At 40.9% G+C, this 16,963-nt stretch overlaps 1 protein-coding gene across 7 annotated transcripts; it reads right to left on the bottom strand.

The window, feature by feature from the left end:
- Positions 1-1,302: 1,302 nt before the first annotated feature.
- Positions 1,303-15,284, bottom strand: LOC110528306 (peptidyl-prolyl cis-trans isomerase-like 1). 7 transcript variants are annotated; one of them, XR_005052646.1, is made up of 6 exons: positions 2,711-3,053; positions 2,356-2,510; positions 2,148-2,216; positions 1,922-2,044; positions 1,551-1,631; positions 1,303-1,506 (listed from the first exon to the last, which is right to left on the bottom strand). XR_005052646.1 is itself a non-coding variant. In XM_036983898.1 (5 exons), the coding sequence occupies exons 1-5, from the start codon at positions 2,764-2,766 to the stop codon at positions 1,609-1,611; spliced, it is 426 nt and encodes a 141-aa protein (XP_036839793.1). In that variant the 5' UTR covers positions 2,767-3,052; the 3' UTR covers positions 1,303-1,608. The 7 variants fall into 7 exon arrangements, 5 of the variants coding, with proteins under 5 accessions (XP_036839793.1, XP_021465937.1, XP_021465936.1 ...); XR_002474232.2 differs by having other exon boundaries at positions 1,551-2,044; positions 2,711-3,036; XM_036983898.1 differs by having other exon boundaries at positions 1,303-1,631; positions 2,711-3,052.
- Positions 15,285-16,963: the final 1,679 nt, after the last annotated feature.

Below are 16,963 nucleotides of genomic sequence, written 5' to 3'. Positions count from 1 at the left end.
ATAAGATAAGTTTAATGCTAGCTAGCAACTTACCTTGGCTTCTACTGCATTCGCGTAACAGGCAGGCTCCACGTGGAGTGCAATGTAATCAGGTGGTTAGAGCATTGGACTAGTTAACTGTAAAGTTGCAAGATTGAATCCCCCGAGCTGACAAGGTAAAAATCTGTCATTCTGCCCCTGAACGAGGCAGTTAACCCACTGTTCCTAGGCAGTCATTGAAATAAGAATGTGTTCTTAACTGACTTGCCTAGTTAAATAAAGATGAAATAAAAGGCACAACAAAAAAAAAACGGTCAAATCAGTGTCCAAAAATACTATTTTCAGATTGTTAGGACAACTTGAAATCGGCCCTAATTGAATCGGCCATTCCGATTAATTGGTCGACCTCTACTTAGGACCCATATGCCCAACCGGTGAACTCTCTGGACCCAGGCTATACAGGACACCAGGGTTACCAGGCTGATGTCTAGTCTGGCTGGTCCACGTCCATGTACAAACATAATCAGCCACAAAATCACGCATCAGCAACATTGCCCACCATTCATCGTCGTTGGAAATGGCTACTCTCTGCCAAAAGCAATGGCTTAATATGCCAACCCCCGTTCCATCACAAATCATGTGAACAATGGGCAGACCAATGGCCTCTCAGCTAGTCTCCACTCCAATGGATATGTTCAGATTGATGGCCTCACAGATACTCACTACCCTAATGGATCAAGCACAGCCCCTTACAGTCCTGCTGCCAGAAGCTCACCATTGAGACAGCACCTCAGGCAAAGCTTGCCACATACGATGTGGCAGGCTTGAACTCCTTTATCCTTCCATTTGAGAGGCTGGCCAAGGTGTGGTCGACTGAGGCAGACAAAGTAGACAGGCTGCATTTTTGTCTCAGTGGTGCTGCCATCAAGTTTGTGTGTGTGCACTACCAGAACACATCTGGGACTCTTACCATGGCCCAACTGGTCAAATGGCTGCCAGGTTTAAAAAGAAAGCAACCAACCACAGCTAGGAGGCTTGGAAGCCTACGTCAAGCAAAGAGACCTCAACAGTACAAGAGGAACTTCTCACACTCACCAAGCAATAATTTAACAAGCCAACCTGTAAACAAAGAATAAAAAGTTCTAAAGGAAAAGTTCTAATGGAAGACAACAGTTAAATGAGAGTTCTGTGCAATGAACAAAAAGTTGTTTTCAGTAGGTATCACTACTTACGGTGACCCCGCTAGCAGCCAAGCTAACTGGCTACAGCATTTCAACTGGAGCAATAGTAGAGAGATAAATAACATCTACACAAAGCACAATATCGTAAAAATTCATGAAACATTTAATTTGTTTTTTGGTCTTAATTTAAGGTTAGCAGTATGGTTAGGTTAGGTTTAAAATCACGTTCTAAGGTGAGATATTGGCAGGGTTTATGACTTCCTGGCACCTGCTAAGGGTAGGTGTTAGGTGAACTTGATTAACCCTCAAACTATAGGGAGATTACCAAACATTATAACCAAAACATAATGTCTCCACAACAGAGTAGGCTTTTTAAATCGTTTGTCTTATGAAAAAGACCAACATTACTGTATGTTCTGTTGTTTGTCTCCCTCCAGTGGTAGTCTGTTCAAGGTTCAGGTTGAGATTTATCTGCAATCATTAGATAAACATCAGGCATATTCTCAAGTGTGTCATTTCTACCATGTCACTCAATCATTTTAGTGATAATGACCACAATGGTTAGGCTACATTATTGATTTGAGAACAACAAAATTAATCAAAGGCATAAATCATGACAAAATGACTGTACAAGAAAGTAGTTGCTGGTTGTATGAATGAGTCTCAGTTGGGTACAGTTGTCCTGAGGATTTTTATGTCATCGGCAGGTCGGTCTTGTGAGTTCGTCTCAACCATGCCGACGCGGTTGACAACTGATATACCTTGGCACACCCTCCCAAAGATACTGTGCTTCCCATCCAACCACTGAGTAGGCCCTAGGGTAAGGAAGAACTGGCTTCCGTTGGTGTCTGGTCCTGCATTGGCCATTGCTAAGATCCCTGCACCTAGGGAGGGAGATGGCGCCATAAGAAAGCAGTAGAGAGCAACATAAAAAATATGTTTTGTTACTATGACATGTTTTCTCCTGTTTATAAATTGTATAGTTACCTGTGAATTTCAAGTCAGGGTTTAGTTCATCTTCAAATTGTTTGCCAAATATGGAGGCACCACCCCGACCTATAAGCAAAATAACATTTCTATCTGAACATTTCAAAATGTTGTGTCCTGCTGAACACCCCCCTGGTAGTGGAACAATATTTAACAAAACATTCTAAAGAATTTCCCAACCATCTGTATTTGTGTTTATCTGTCTCACCTGTTCCTGTGGGGTCTCCTCCCTGCACCATGAAGTCCTTGATAATTCGATGAAACTTGGTGTTGTTGTAGTAACCTCTTCTGGCCAACTCAGCAAAGTTTTTGCACGTTTTGGGAGCATGTCTCCAGTATAGTTCCACTACAATTGTACCCATTCTGGAACATAAGCGAGGACACGAAATTAGGCTAAGAGCATTCCTTTTCCATGGGATATTAAATTAACCAATGGACAGCAATACATAGCATTTGGTATTGGTCAAACATAATTGAATAGCAAGCATTTGAATAACTCCTAGCTAGCTGCTCATTCATTCAAAACAATAGCTAACGTTAGCTAGTTAGCTACCGGTGCTTACGTTGTCTCCAGGCTCACTGTGGGTGGCTGCCAGGTATCTGGTGGTATTCCCGACATGATGACTAAACAAATGTATAAATAAATGTACTGAATCTGCAAAGTAGCCAAATATTGTGCGATGTATCAATGAAAACTGTATTGCGGCTACTGTGGTAGAAACCAGAAGTAACCTCCTCATGTGCAGGAAATTGCAAACGTTCTTCTTCTTTGTTTTCTTCTTCTTCTTTGTCGTTTTCTTTTTTTTCCGTTTTCGCTTTCTTCTTCTTCATCTTCATATTTGTCTTCTTCTTCTGTGGGTTTTATGGAGGACTACATTCAAAAAGGTGTATTGCCGCCACCAACTGGACGGTTTGAAACCAAAATAAAATATATAAATTAATTAATTAATACGTAATATTGAAACTAACTTAATACTTAATACACCCTAATAAAAAATAGTACATTGCCAAAAAACTTCTTCCTTCCTTTAAAAAAAAATATGTTTGTTTGTGAATTTTACCCCCTTTTTCTCCCCAATTTCATAGTATCCAATTATTAGTAGTTACTATCTTGTCTCATTGCTACAACTCCCGTACGGGCTTGGGAGAGATGAAGGTCGAAAGTCATGCATCCTCCGAAACACAACCCAACCAAGCCGCACTGCTTCTTAACACAGCGCGCATCCAATCCGGAAGTCAGCCGCACCAATGTGTCGGAGGAAACACCGTGCACCTGGCGACCTTGGTTGGCGTGCACTGCGCCTGGCCCGCCACAGGAGTTGCTGGGCATGCCAGACAAGGATATCCCTACCGGCCAAACCCTCCCTAACCCGGACGACGCTAGGCCAATTGTGCGTCACCCCACGGACCTCCCAGTCGCAGCCGGCTGCGAACCCAGAGTCTCTGGTGGCACAGCTAGTACTGCAATGAACAAGTTCTCATTTACAACTGAGACCTGGCCAAGATTAAGCAAAGCAGTTCTCCATATCTCCCTTCTCAGGCTCTAGGATCTAAGTGGGAGGGACTTGTGCTAATATTGCATGTAATATTGCATGTAATCTTTCGGCCCCAGGAACCGCTCCGCCGCAATCACTATGATATCCCCTCCACCTTACCTGCCACCCTAGACCAACTTCAATTTGCATACCGCCCCAATAGGTCCACAGACGATGCAATCGCCATCACACTGCACACTTTCCTATCCCATCTGGACAAGAGGAATACCTATGTAAGAATGCTGTTCATTGACCACAGCTCAGCATTTAACACCATAGTATCCTCCAAGCTCATCATTAAGCTTAAGCCCCTGGGTCTCGACCCCACCCTGTGCAATTGGATCCTGGACTTCCTGACGGGCTGCCAAACCAGGTGGTGAAGGTAGGAAACAACATCTCCACCTCACTGATCCTCAACACTGGGGCCCCACAAGGGTGCATGCTCAGCGTTCTCCTGTACTCCCTGTTCACCCATGACTGCGTGGCCATGCATGTCTCCAACTCAAACATCAAGTTAGCAGACGACACAACAGTAGTGGGCTTGATTACCAACAACGATGAGACAGCCTACAGGGAGGAGGTGAGGGCACCTCAGGAAAACAACCTATCACTCAACGTCAAGAAAAAAGGAGATGATCGTGAACTTCAGGAAACAGCAGAGGGAGCACCCCCCTATCCACATCGGTGGACAGCAATGGAGAAGGTGGAAAGTTTTAAATTCCTGGGTGTACACATCACGGACAAACTGAAATGGTCCGCACACACAGACAGTGTGGTGAAAAATGCGCAACAGCGCCTCTTCAACCTCAGGAGGCTGAAGAAATTTGGCTTGTCACCTAAAACCCTGACAAACTTTTACAGGCTTTATCACAGCCTGGTACGGAAAACGCACCGTCCATTACCGCCAGAGGGTGGTAATGGGGGGTAATCACCGGGGGCAAACTACCTGCCCTCCAGGACACCTACAGCACCCGATGTCACAGGAAGGCCAAAATAATCAAGGACAACAACCAGCCGAGCCACTTCCTGTTCACCCCGCTACCATCCAGAACGCGAGGTCAGAACAGGTGCATCAAAGCTGAGACCCAGAGAGTGAAAAACAGCTTCTATCTCAAGGTCATCAGACTGTTTAACAGCCATCACTAGCACAGAGAGGCTGCTGCCTATATACAGACTTGAAATCACTACCCACTTTAATAAATGTATCACTAGTCACTTTAATAATGTTTACATATCTTGCATTACTCATCTCATATGTACAGTGAGGGAAAAAAGTATTTGCTGATTTTGTACGTTTGCCCACTGACAAAGAAATTATCCGTCTATAATTTTAATGGTAGGTTTATTTGAACAGTGAGAGACAGAATAACAACAAAAAAATCCAGAAAAACGCATGTCAAAAATGTTATAAATTGATTTGTATTTTAATGAGGGAAATAAGTATTTGACCCCTTCTCAATCAGAAAGATTTCTGAGATTAGGAGCACACTCTTAAAGGGAGTGCTCCTAATCTCAGTTTGTTACCTATATAAAAGACACCTGTCCACAGAAGCAATCAATCAGATTCCAAACTCTCGACCATGGCCAAGACCAAAGAGCTCTCCAAGGATGTCAGGGACAAGATTGTAGACCTACACAAGGCTGGAATGGGCTACAAGACCATCGCCAAGCAGCTTGCTGAGAAGGTGACAACAGTTGGTGCGATTATTCGCAAATGGTAGAAACACAAAAGAACTGTCAATCTCCCTCGGCCTGGGGCTCCATGCAAGATCTCACAAGATCTGCAGTTAATACAGGTAATGATTGAAGAACAGGAGGGCTTCTTAAAGAAGAACTAACAGGTCTGTGAGAGCCGGAATTCTTACTGGTTGGTAGGTGATCAAATACTTATGTCATGCAATAAAATGCTAATTAATTACTTAAAAATCATACAATGTTATTTTCTGGATTTTTGTTTTAGACTACGTCTCTCAAAGTTGAAGTGTACCTATGATACAAATTGCAGACCTTTACATGCTTTGTAAGTAGGGAAACCTGCAAAATCGGCAGTGTATCAAATACTTGTTCCCCCCACTGTACATGCCCGTCTGAAGTTTGCCAATGAACATCTGAATGATTCAGAGGACAACTGGGTGAAAGTGTTGTGGTCAGATGAGACCAACATGGAGCTCTTTGGCATCAACTCAACTTGTTGTGTTTGGAGGAGGAGGAATGCTGCCTATGACCCCAAGAACACCGTCCCCACCGTCAAACATGGAGGTGGAAACAGTATGCTTTGGGGGTGTTTTTCTGCTAAGGGGACAGGACAACTTCACCGCATCAAAGAAACGATGGACGGGGCCATGTACCGTCAAATCTTGGGTGAGAACCTCCTTCCCTCAGCCAGGGCATTGAAAATGGGTCGTGGATGGGTATTCCAGCATTACAATGACCCAAAACACATGGCCAAGGCAACAAAGAAGTGGCTCAAGAAGAAGCACATTAAGGTCCTGGAGAGGCCTAGCCAGTCTCCAGACCTTAATCCCATAGAAAATCTGTGGAGGGAGCTGAAGGTTCGAGTTGCCAAGCGTCAGCCTCAAAACCTTAATGACTTGGAGACGATCTGCAAAGAGGAGTGGGACAAAATGCCTCCTGAGATGTGTGCAAACCTCGTGGCCAACTACAAGAAACGTCTGACCTCTGTGATTGCCAACAAGGGTTTTGCCACCAAGTACTAAGTTATGTTTTGCAGAGGGTCAAATACTTATTTCACTCATTAAAATGCAAATCAATTTATAAAATGTTTAACATGTGTTTTTTTTCTGGATTTTTGTTGTTGTTCTTCTGTCTCTCACTGTTCAAATAAACCTATCATTCAAATTATAGACTGATCATTTCTTTGACAGTGGGCAAACGTACAAAATCAGCAGGGGATCAAATACTTTTTTTCCGCACAGTATATACTGTTTTTTATACCATCTATTGCATCTTGCCTATGCCGCTCGGTCATCGCTCATCCATATATTTATATGTATATATTATTATTCCATCACTTTATTTAGATTTGTGTGTATTAGATAGTTGTTGAGGAATTGTTATATTACTGTTAGATATTACTGCACTGTCATAACTAGAAGCACAAGCATTTCGCTACACTCACAATAACATCTGCTGACCATGTGTATGTGACCAATAAAATTGATTTGATATTATTTGATATCTTCCTGGACCTTTTTTGGGGGGCCTGAGTTTAGAATGGAACTTTACCGCCGCCTACTGCACAAAAAGTAGAATTCAACTAGATACAAAAACTGATTTCCTGTTTTTTATATACACTCATTGGCCAATTTATTTGGTACCCCACCCCATTCACAAACATATTTTGGTCCTACAGAGAGTGAGTCACGTGGCCGTGGCTTGCTATATAAAGCAGGCATACAGGCATCAAGGCATTCCGTTACTGTTCGATTGAACATTATAATGGGCAAAATGGCATGCCAGGCATGGCCGGCCTCCTGGGCTTTTCACTCACGACAGTGTCTAGGGTTTACCGAGAATGATGCGACAAACAAAAAACATCCAGTCAGCGCCAGTCCTGTCAGCGAAAACAGCTCGTTGATGAGAGAGGTCGAGAAAAAAATGGCAAGAATCATGCAAGGTCACAAACAGGCAAATAACGGTTCAGAACAACAGTGATCTACAGAGCAGCATCTCAGAACGCACAACTCGTCGGTCCTTGTCATGGATGGGCTCTTGCACTCCTATCAGCTAAAAACAAGAACAAGCGATTCCAGTGGGCATGCGATCACCAACACTGGACAATTGAGGAGAGGAATAATATTGCATGGTCTGACAAATCCTGGTTTCTGTTGCGTCATGCTGGTGGCAGTGGCAGGATTTGGCATAAGCAGCATGAGTCCATGGCCCCATCCTGCCTGGAGTCACAGGCACACGGTACAGGCTGGTGGCGGTGATGTAATGGTGTGGGGAATGTTTTCCTGGCACATGTTAGGTCCCTTGATACCAATTGAGACACGTTTGAATGCCAAAGCGTATCTGAACATTGTTGCTGACCAGGGGGGTCCAACCCGGTACTAGATGAGTGTACCTAATAAACTGTCCACCAAGTGTATATTTCCACAGGTTGGAATAATACTGTGAAATTGTGAAAATTATGATAATGCCCTTTTAGTGTAAGAGCTATTAGAAAAGATCACCTGCAATTTTTGCCTGTTTTGGTGGGGAGGGAGTTTTGGCCTCCCGGTGACATCACCAGGGTTTAAATTAGTCAATAAATCAATAAGAAAGAGAGTTCCAAATCTCTGTGCCAATAACAGCTAGTTCTCAGTTTTCCCCTCACCACTCCCAGATAGTCCAAGCAAAATTCTTGCTTGAGTAATTGCTCTTTGCTAAGGAGCAATGTTTATTTATTTTTTACAATTTTAATTGAAAACAATCACATCAAGGTACTTAATTGTTAGCCAGAAATTATTTGATATAGAGACTTTTAAAAACAGCTGCAATTGACCTTTAAAGTGAGTAGTGATTGAATTTATCGATTTCACTGTAAGAAATATGTTTGCATGTTAATATAGTGATTTTGAATTTGAATAGTTGTGCAAAACTACACTGTATGCAGTTTATAATGATTCATACGATAATGAAAAACACACAAAAATACTGCGTTGAAGACCTTTAACATAATCAACAAAACACTGTAAGACAAATAACTATTCAAGTCAAAAAATCGTACAAAATTAGTGATTTTTCCAAATAAAATCCTATAAGATTTTCACAACACTATAGGATGTTGTGTCAGCTCTGTCAGAATCCTACTGGAATCCTATTGGATCCTATAGGATTTCGATACGTCTTAAATCAGAACTTTTCTTAATTGAACCCATTATATTAAAGTTTGTTGTCATTTGTTCCAGTACAATACAACACCATTAATTACAATATTTGATTTAATTGGAAACAACAGGTTTTATTCACCACCACAATAAGGGAGTGATTCAAGGCTACACATTCATTTGGAGTTTGACAACCAGTACAGTACACATTTTTCAACAAAACACTCACTTGAGTTATTTGATTTGATTCTTATTCATGCAACTTATTGTCTTTTGAATTAGAAGACATTACAATATTATATACAATACTAAATACAATTTTACAATAACACAAGATTTTGGGGGATTTTCCCCTTAGAATGTACAGCATATTTACATTGCATATATGCAAAAAAAAGTAGAATGAAAATACATTTCCGTTTGTTCCGTTTACCCTCTTTCTGTTGGGATAGGGAGAGGAAAATAAAAACCTAAAGATAATGACACCAGCCCAACTCCTTCCATTCAGGATTGTACCTCCCTCCCTCCCTCCCTCCCTCCCTCCCTCCCTCCCTCCCTCCCTCCCTCCCTCCCTCCCTCCCTCCCTCCCTCCCTCCCTCCCTCTCTCCCTCCCTCCCTCCCAGGATTGTAACTCCTCCCCTGCCTCTTTCCCCCCCAGAGCTGTCACCCCTACCCTCCCTCCATCCTTAGAAGGTGCTCCCTCCCCATTTTCCCTATCTCGACATTGCCGGCGGTTCCCCACTATAGGGTCGGCATCTCAAGTGGAAAAGGAGGCAGTTCAATATTGGTTGCTTATGATGTTATTATAGTTGACGTGTCCACTGTTCACGGGTACTCCATGTGTTAAGCAGCCAAGTTAACTATAGCGTATAGTGTTTCATCCGATAGGATTCCAATACAAGGATCTAATTAGAGGCCAATATGAAAATCCTGTCAGATTTTGGAACCAGTCCTTTTGGACTCTATTGAATAGGATTTTATATACAATAATCTAATAGAAAAATCTTATCAGTGTGCTGGAGTCTGGTGTAGCGGTCTAAGCTCCCAAATCCGGACCACATATGCCTCCTCCTAGACGGGGATTCGAGCCCTGGCTCGGCCGACTGTCTGTGCCCTTAACCACTTTACCCTTCTCTATATCTGTCTCCACATCTGTACTTACATCAGTCCTGGAAAAAAACAACTGTAAAATAACAAGTTACCCTAGTCAATAATAGAAGCCAAAAGAAAATCCTATCAGATTTTGGAACCAGTCCTATTGGACTCCTGTAGGATTCTGTCCTAGGTACTCGGTACTATCCCATGGGATAAAATCCTATCCTATAGGATAGCTTCCAAAATCTTATTGAATTTTCTTTGGGATTCTAATTGGATATTTTTTGGGGGGGGAACCTATAGGATGTTTTTGACTAGGGATATTGCATACAATGACATAATTCAACACAATTTTTATTTGACCTGCAATTAAACCTTACATGCCAGTTATGGAAAAAGCCATTGAGGGAAAAAGACGTCACATGACCAGATACCAGTTGATTTGTACAGATTGTCCAAGAAACTGACAGAAGAAGAGCGATGAGATACCTTGTAATGGACGGCATTACCAGACAGTATTAGACAGAGTAGCTAGATCTAAACTTGTCTGGTAAGACAACAATTATAAGGTCTAGGTAGGAGCATCAGAGGAAAGTAGCCAGGGTGTTTGTAGCTACAGCAGCTTGTTGACAGACAAGCTGTGAAGAAAGAAGACAGAAATAAGTTGGAGAATTGGAATAGTTAATAGCAACACAAGTTTGGAGGTAATAGTAATTTCTACAATTATAGTAAGACATTTATAACTGGAGCAGATTCTTTGTCATAAGGCAATATTACACAATCTTTAAATTATTTGATCTTTAATGGGACATGCAAATAAATGATGACATTACAATTTCAGAGTTCAGAATGAGTACACAAAGCTGTGATTAAATTATTGTGTGTTGTTAAACCAGAACTCAGAAGAACAACCCTTGACAAACACCTCCATCACTTAATGCTTTTGTGTCCGCTTTCCACTCATTTGTACAGCCAACCTCTTGTTACAGAACACACAGTTTGAGAACTCTGTTTCTTTGTATACCTTTGTTTTACCTTGACAATCATAATGGTGTTGAATAGGGCAATAGGTTGAGAGTTATAACTGGTTGAGAGTAATGAAAAAAACAACTTCAACGATAGTGAATCAACCTCTCATTTTAGTTTAAATGCAATTATCAGATTCAGCTAATGCCACCGGATTTCACTGGAGAAGAGAAGAGAGAGAGAAATAAAGAGAAAGTGAGAGCAGGAGAGCCATAGAGGTAGTTGTGTTTATTTTTCTCACACAGATCTCAGGTGTCAGCTGCACAATATGCCACGCAGGTACAGTAGGGCCGCTGGACCAATCACGAGCCAACAAAGGCCCAGATTCAGCTCTGACTGGGGGAGGGGAAGAGGAAGTGGCTCTTACTGCAACAGTCATTTCACTGGTATTCTTTAACTACTGGGTGGGGTGGAAAATCTACACAAAGGGCAGGAGGCAGGGAGGAACTACTTTTCACAAATGGGGGGTTAGGCGGAAGGGGCTCACCACAGACGACGTTTAGGACTTTTACCTCATCCTCTTTTCCTATGGGACTATCTCTGTCAGCCTTTAAAGTCTGGTGTCACCTGTTCTGGATGCTTCCTTCAGCCAGTTGTTCCATCATCGTCTTATTCACATATGTAGTCCTTTAAAAAAGACTACCCTACTACAGTCTCCATCTTTCCATGTTCTGAACTTTGAACTGGAGTTCACGTGACTTAGAGTCTACACCTGAGCAATGGCAATGCCAACAGACACAGAGGGTCTCTCTCTAAAACATAGAGTTGACTGAAAACAATTTCCAAACAGTAAAAAACTATTTGACTGTGAACACGTCCTGCTTCAGGTATGCGACAGTGCCATTGCACCTATATTGGTTGTTGAGATGGTGTGGTTGTTTGAGGGACTTTCAGGGGACATCATTACCAGACAGTGTTAGAACACCTGTGTACAGCCCAGCACTGTCAGGTAAGACGTGCTTTGGAAGCCAAAGAAAGGGAAGGTCACCAAAAGCACATAACTAACTATATCAAACCTCAGAGCATATCTACGTCTACACAACCCTTAGAATACTATTCAAACCTATCAGCAACTCATAAGATATTACTACCCAGGATCAAGGGCTAAGAAAATACAGTGCTACGTGGGATTGTGTTTCTGTGTTATGTGTTTTTGTCTATGATGCCTGCAGAGGGTCATCATCATCATTACCAGGCAGTATTAGAGGGAGTTATAACATCCAAAACTACCTCGTAAGATGGAGATGGCCATCCAAATATCAATATTTCATTTACAAGAGCAGCACAGATGCGGACAGTGTAAATAGAGGAGGCTACCATACAGGTGGATCCAGAAAAGCACTCCTGTGTTTATCAAACCCTGTCGGATTTCTTTGATGTTTTTATTCTATAATCTTGCAACCACATCAGTAGGCTAAGTCATTGTTAATAATTATCCAAACACATCACAACTAGGCTTTTTTATGATCCAAGAACATAACCTATAATTTAAGAGGCTGTGGTTTTACAAAGATTCCTTGAAGTTATACACCTGCGCTGTTAGCTAAAACAAAGTATGGTAGGCCACTGGGGCCTCGCAAAGTCAGGCCGCAGCTGTAACAAAACGCTACTGTATTACGCAGGTAATGTAGTATTCTAGAGTACCACAATGGCAGGAATTTCAGAAGATGATTACTCCCATGTCTCGACTAATATGCCTCAAGATCACCTTATCATTGCCACATTGGCAAACTGCCACCAACATTGAATGCCCTCAATGACACTTCTCGGCAAACATTATACGTTACATAACATCCTATGTACAAACTGTATGCACTGTGCACAATTCACACTGTTCCTGCACCATTGTAGCATTTCAAAATTGGTCTTGTGTTATTTCACCAAATACATATTGTCTGATTACATTAGCCCTTTTATGTAAAGTATCCACATTACTTTCAGTAGTAGAGATTTGATTTAATTCATTGTAGTCTACAAGTAAAATCCTGTTTGAATTCTTTCTTCATGTTCAAAATACATAGCCTCCATTGTTGTCAGAACAAACTTAAATAAAAGGTTTTTCTCTGAAACAAGCAAATCAAACATTACTTGATGCAAATGTCATGGGATTAGTGGGTTGCGAGAGCGGGAAAGGTTGTATGGCGGTGGGCGAAGGTAAAAATGTGGGACAAAAGAGGGAGGGGGAGTATGTAGAAGGGTAAAAAGGGAGGGGACTGAGAAGGAAATCAAACAGCAACACCTGTAATCTTACCATTGTGAATAGAGCAGTAAAGGAAGAATGTAAAAAGAAAAAAGTGAGGAGTTGTAGAGGGAGAAAAGAGAGGGGAAATATCTCAAATTTCCCCCTGGAGCCCGAGAGAGAGCCACATCCAGTCTCTCTCTGGTCATTCAAGACCCCATGAAAGGCAAAACCCACAGACATGCCCTGCTCCCTCCTAGTCTTCAGCCAGGCAGCATTTCAGTAGACAGAACAGCACTAGAGGCCCTCCAAGGGAGAAAAGGAGAGAGGGAGACAAAAGAGAGAAATTATCTTTTAGGGGGCTGAAAGAACAGTTAAATAAGGAAGCAATTGATATACAAGAAATCTATATATTTGGCATCTATCAGATAATAATCTGATGCTCATCCCTAGTCTAGTCCCTAATCCATTTTTGGGGCTAAGGAAGATGTGACATTTTATTCTCCTTTTATGAAACATGATGTTTTCAATACTCCGGAGTAAACCTTTACAATAGGTTTTACATGACCTTTTAACAATAAAGACCTGTTTTCTTGAATAATCTAATTAAACTCTAAATTGTAGTTATAGTATATTGATACATTTCAAGTGACACAAATATAGTATATATTATTATTATTATTATTATTATTATTATTATTATTATTATATTAATATAGTATATAGTATATAATATAGTATGACTTTACATCATATCCAGTTGTATGCATAGATGCAAAAATCGACTTTGCTTTAAAGGCAAACGGGTAATTCAGCATCTGCATGGTCACCGCCTACCCTGAGCGCTTTGCATGCGTGAACAAACAGAAATTAAACAAAGGACTCAACCGGTTGCTTAGTCATTCAGACAAAATGGCTGCATGGTCTTAACCACACAAAACCAATCCATGCAATCCACTACCTGACCTCTCACCTGTGAAGGCCATTAAACTTGTATACACTTTCAACACATATATTTGAGGCTAGGCACATTGCCACATCTCAAAATGTATATTATTCTCGCAGGAAGACATTCTAAAAAGCCCTAGCAACAATGACCTCTTGAGAAAATGACATTATCACCACCTGTAGATGACTGGTGTTAGTTGTGTATACAGTAGCATCAGCTACAGTTTTAATGCATGTTCCCATTGTATCTTCCACATTCCCAACCATGATATGCTTATATTTACATTCCAAATCCATTGTTGCTTATATTTAAGTAAGTAACTGCTGGCCTATGCAAGTAATGGAATAGCACAAATAAGGCAAGACTGCAACTGTTCTTTATAAACCAAAAATTATCAAACCAGAGATTAGGATTGAGCAGCGAATTCTTACTTTAGTTTAGGCCAATAACTACGCAACTTAATGTACGTCTATTGACTTACAGAACTTGCACGGGGAGGGGGAAAACTCTTATTTAGTCTCATCTCTAATCATACCAGTTAAAAACAAGTAAGAACAAGCCTGACTAGACCCTTTTGAAGTTATTATTAGAGAAGACAAGCATGCCAGTTACATCTATTATACTGAAAAGAAGAGGCCCTTTCACTCTCCACCTTTTCCCCCCTTTAAATCTGGAGCCTAACAATTGTCTGTGTAGAATACAAAATAATTGAATAGAGAAACTGTCTCCTTACAGCATATCAACAACAACATAAAGTCAATTCATCCATGAGACCAGCATACTTTGCTTATCCTGCACATAGTAGAATTTAGAAACTTTTGACAAGACTCTTTCTGTTTAGACCTATGTGCCCTAACTGGTTTGTCTAGTCAAAGGATAGATTTTTTCCTGTTTTGTACCACCATTCTCCTCTGTTTAGAGCACACGCTCCGGAGAGAGGCTTTCCTCAGTGATGACAGGTGTCTCTTATCTGTTGCCATCTCAGTCAAACACCCTTCAAATCTTGACTTATTTTTCATTTGAAAAATCATATTACAGATAAATACTGAAGTAAAACAGGAAAACATCAGCATACTGCCATTAAAATAATATTCTGTGATAGTGATTTTATAAAGTATTTCAAAAAGTCCCTTGTGTAAAAACCGGGTTATAGTAATTAAGAAAACTCAGTACAAAGATAGTACTGTTTAAAAACTTTGGTTTTATAATTACAAGTTACCCTATCCTTCCTTGTAGCAGTCAGAGAGCCAGAAGCCATAACAAGAGATACTATTGTGTTACCGGGTCTTGTTGCTAGAGAGGCTTTTCTTCCTCTTCCATCTTTCCTCCTCTTGCTGAAGGACGAATGATTTCTTGCATGCCTGGGTCAGATTCAAAAGGCAGAGAGGCCTCCGAGATTCAGGAGATCAGTTAATCAGTAGATGTCAAAGGAAGGCAGAAAGGCAGACACCAGATGTAGAGGTGATGTCCATTGTTGAGGGACTCCGGAGTGGTGGTGATGTTACCTGAACAAGCTCTTAATGTGAAGAGTCTGAGTTTGTAAAGGTTTTGGTTTACATGTACACCTACCAGCCCTACCCCAATGTCTCTCTGTGGTGTAACCAATCACCTTGCACCAAGCACCTAGCAGGTGCGTGCATCTCCTTTGCTGTGATTCGTCGGTCCAGCCTACCGAGAGTTCACTAGGGTATGTGTGTTCGTGTATGACATCAGCTTTGCAGTCAAGAACCACGCCCTACCCCGGCAGGGCTTCTCTTCCTCATCTGAAACACACCTTTCCCCCCTGACCTGAGCTTGTGTTAAAGAGTAAAATGAATGAACAAAGTGCATTGATATACAAAATAACATAATAATGTAACTCCTAATGGAGTGTAACACAGTAAAAGGTATAAGTAATAGTAAAAGCTTGAGGTAAAAGTACATTCTTGGTCAGTCTACTATACATGCATCTCTCTAAACTATATATATTCTCAAAAGCAGTAACTGTACATATTCTCTAAGGCTGTACTAACATACAGTACCTCACTCAACTGATCAAGGGCTTGATGATTAGTTGATTTGTTAAACTCAGGTGTGCTGAACTAGTACTGGGCTGAAACAAAAGCCTGCACCCCAGGTAAATACTGCAGGTGAAACTGACAAATGCCCATGAAGTCATAGACATGGTGGTCCTGAAATGACCGCCAGGCCAGCTTTACTTTTAAGTACAAACCTTTAACCCCAGCTGGAAGTTTATGGGGCGTTCTTGAATTATGATGGCATCTGGGCATGGCATTTTGGGGAAAACAATGATTTACGTTTTCCAGTTTTTATGTAATTTAAATGTATTTGGGTACATCTTCCCATTCTAAATCAACTAATAATTTAGGACATACTAAAAGGGTGTTATTAGAGAATCATTTAGTTTAAAATAGATTCCTCCCCCGATAACATTTTGCCACTTGAAATTATGCTCAAGGTCGTTGTATATCTTTGTAATCAAGGCTGTAACACCAATGACATAAAACTGAGGGACACACATTATACTAGTATGCATTTTTTGGTTTTATTAAATAGTTGTGTTTACTGTCTAGCATTCAAAATAATAGATAGATATCTCTAAATCACCAAAAAATGTCACTACACCTCTACCAGAGGAGGCTGGTGAGATGAGCTATAGGAGGACAGGCTTATTGTAATGGAACGGTACCGAACACATCAAACACATGGAAAAAACGCATTTGACTTGGTTCCATTGATTCCATTCAAGCCTTAAAATGAGCCTGTCCTCCTATAGCTCCTCTAACCAGCCTCCTCTGACATCTGCACATCACCAATGAGACAAGCCAATTTGCTAGCACCCAGGAGTTTTGACAATACATACAAATATATGTTCTGTAGCATAAAGGACTTACATATGTTTTCTTATTAAATAACAGTTCAATGAAACAGAACATGTATTATTTGTCATGTTTTTGTCAATTTAAAGTGTTTTTACAGGGTGCCAAAGTCAAGGGATAGCATTTACCAACGCAATTCAAGATCAGTTGATCACATTCTATGACACACAGCTAATCTCACCTCACCTAAAACCATGAATATGCAATACAGAACCAGCCACTAAAACTAGTAACTAATATCAGAGTTACTTTTTGGGGGATAAACTATTCAATCAATATACTGTATATTCAAATATTTAATTAGATCTAATATTGAACTCC

The sequence above is a fragment of the Oncorhynchus mykiss genome, chromosome 7 (assembly GCF_013265735.2).
Source record: "Oncorhynchus mykiss isolate Arlee chromosome 7, USDA_OmykA_1.1, whole genome shotgun sequence".
Lineage (NCBI taxonomy): Eukaryota > Metazoa > Chordata > Actinopteri > Salmoniformes > Salmonidae > Oncorhynchus > Oncorhynchus mykiss.
Note: the sequence above shows the minus strand (reverse complement) of the source record. Positions and strands in the feature narration are given on the sequence as shown.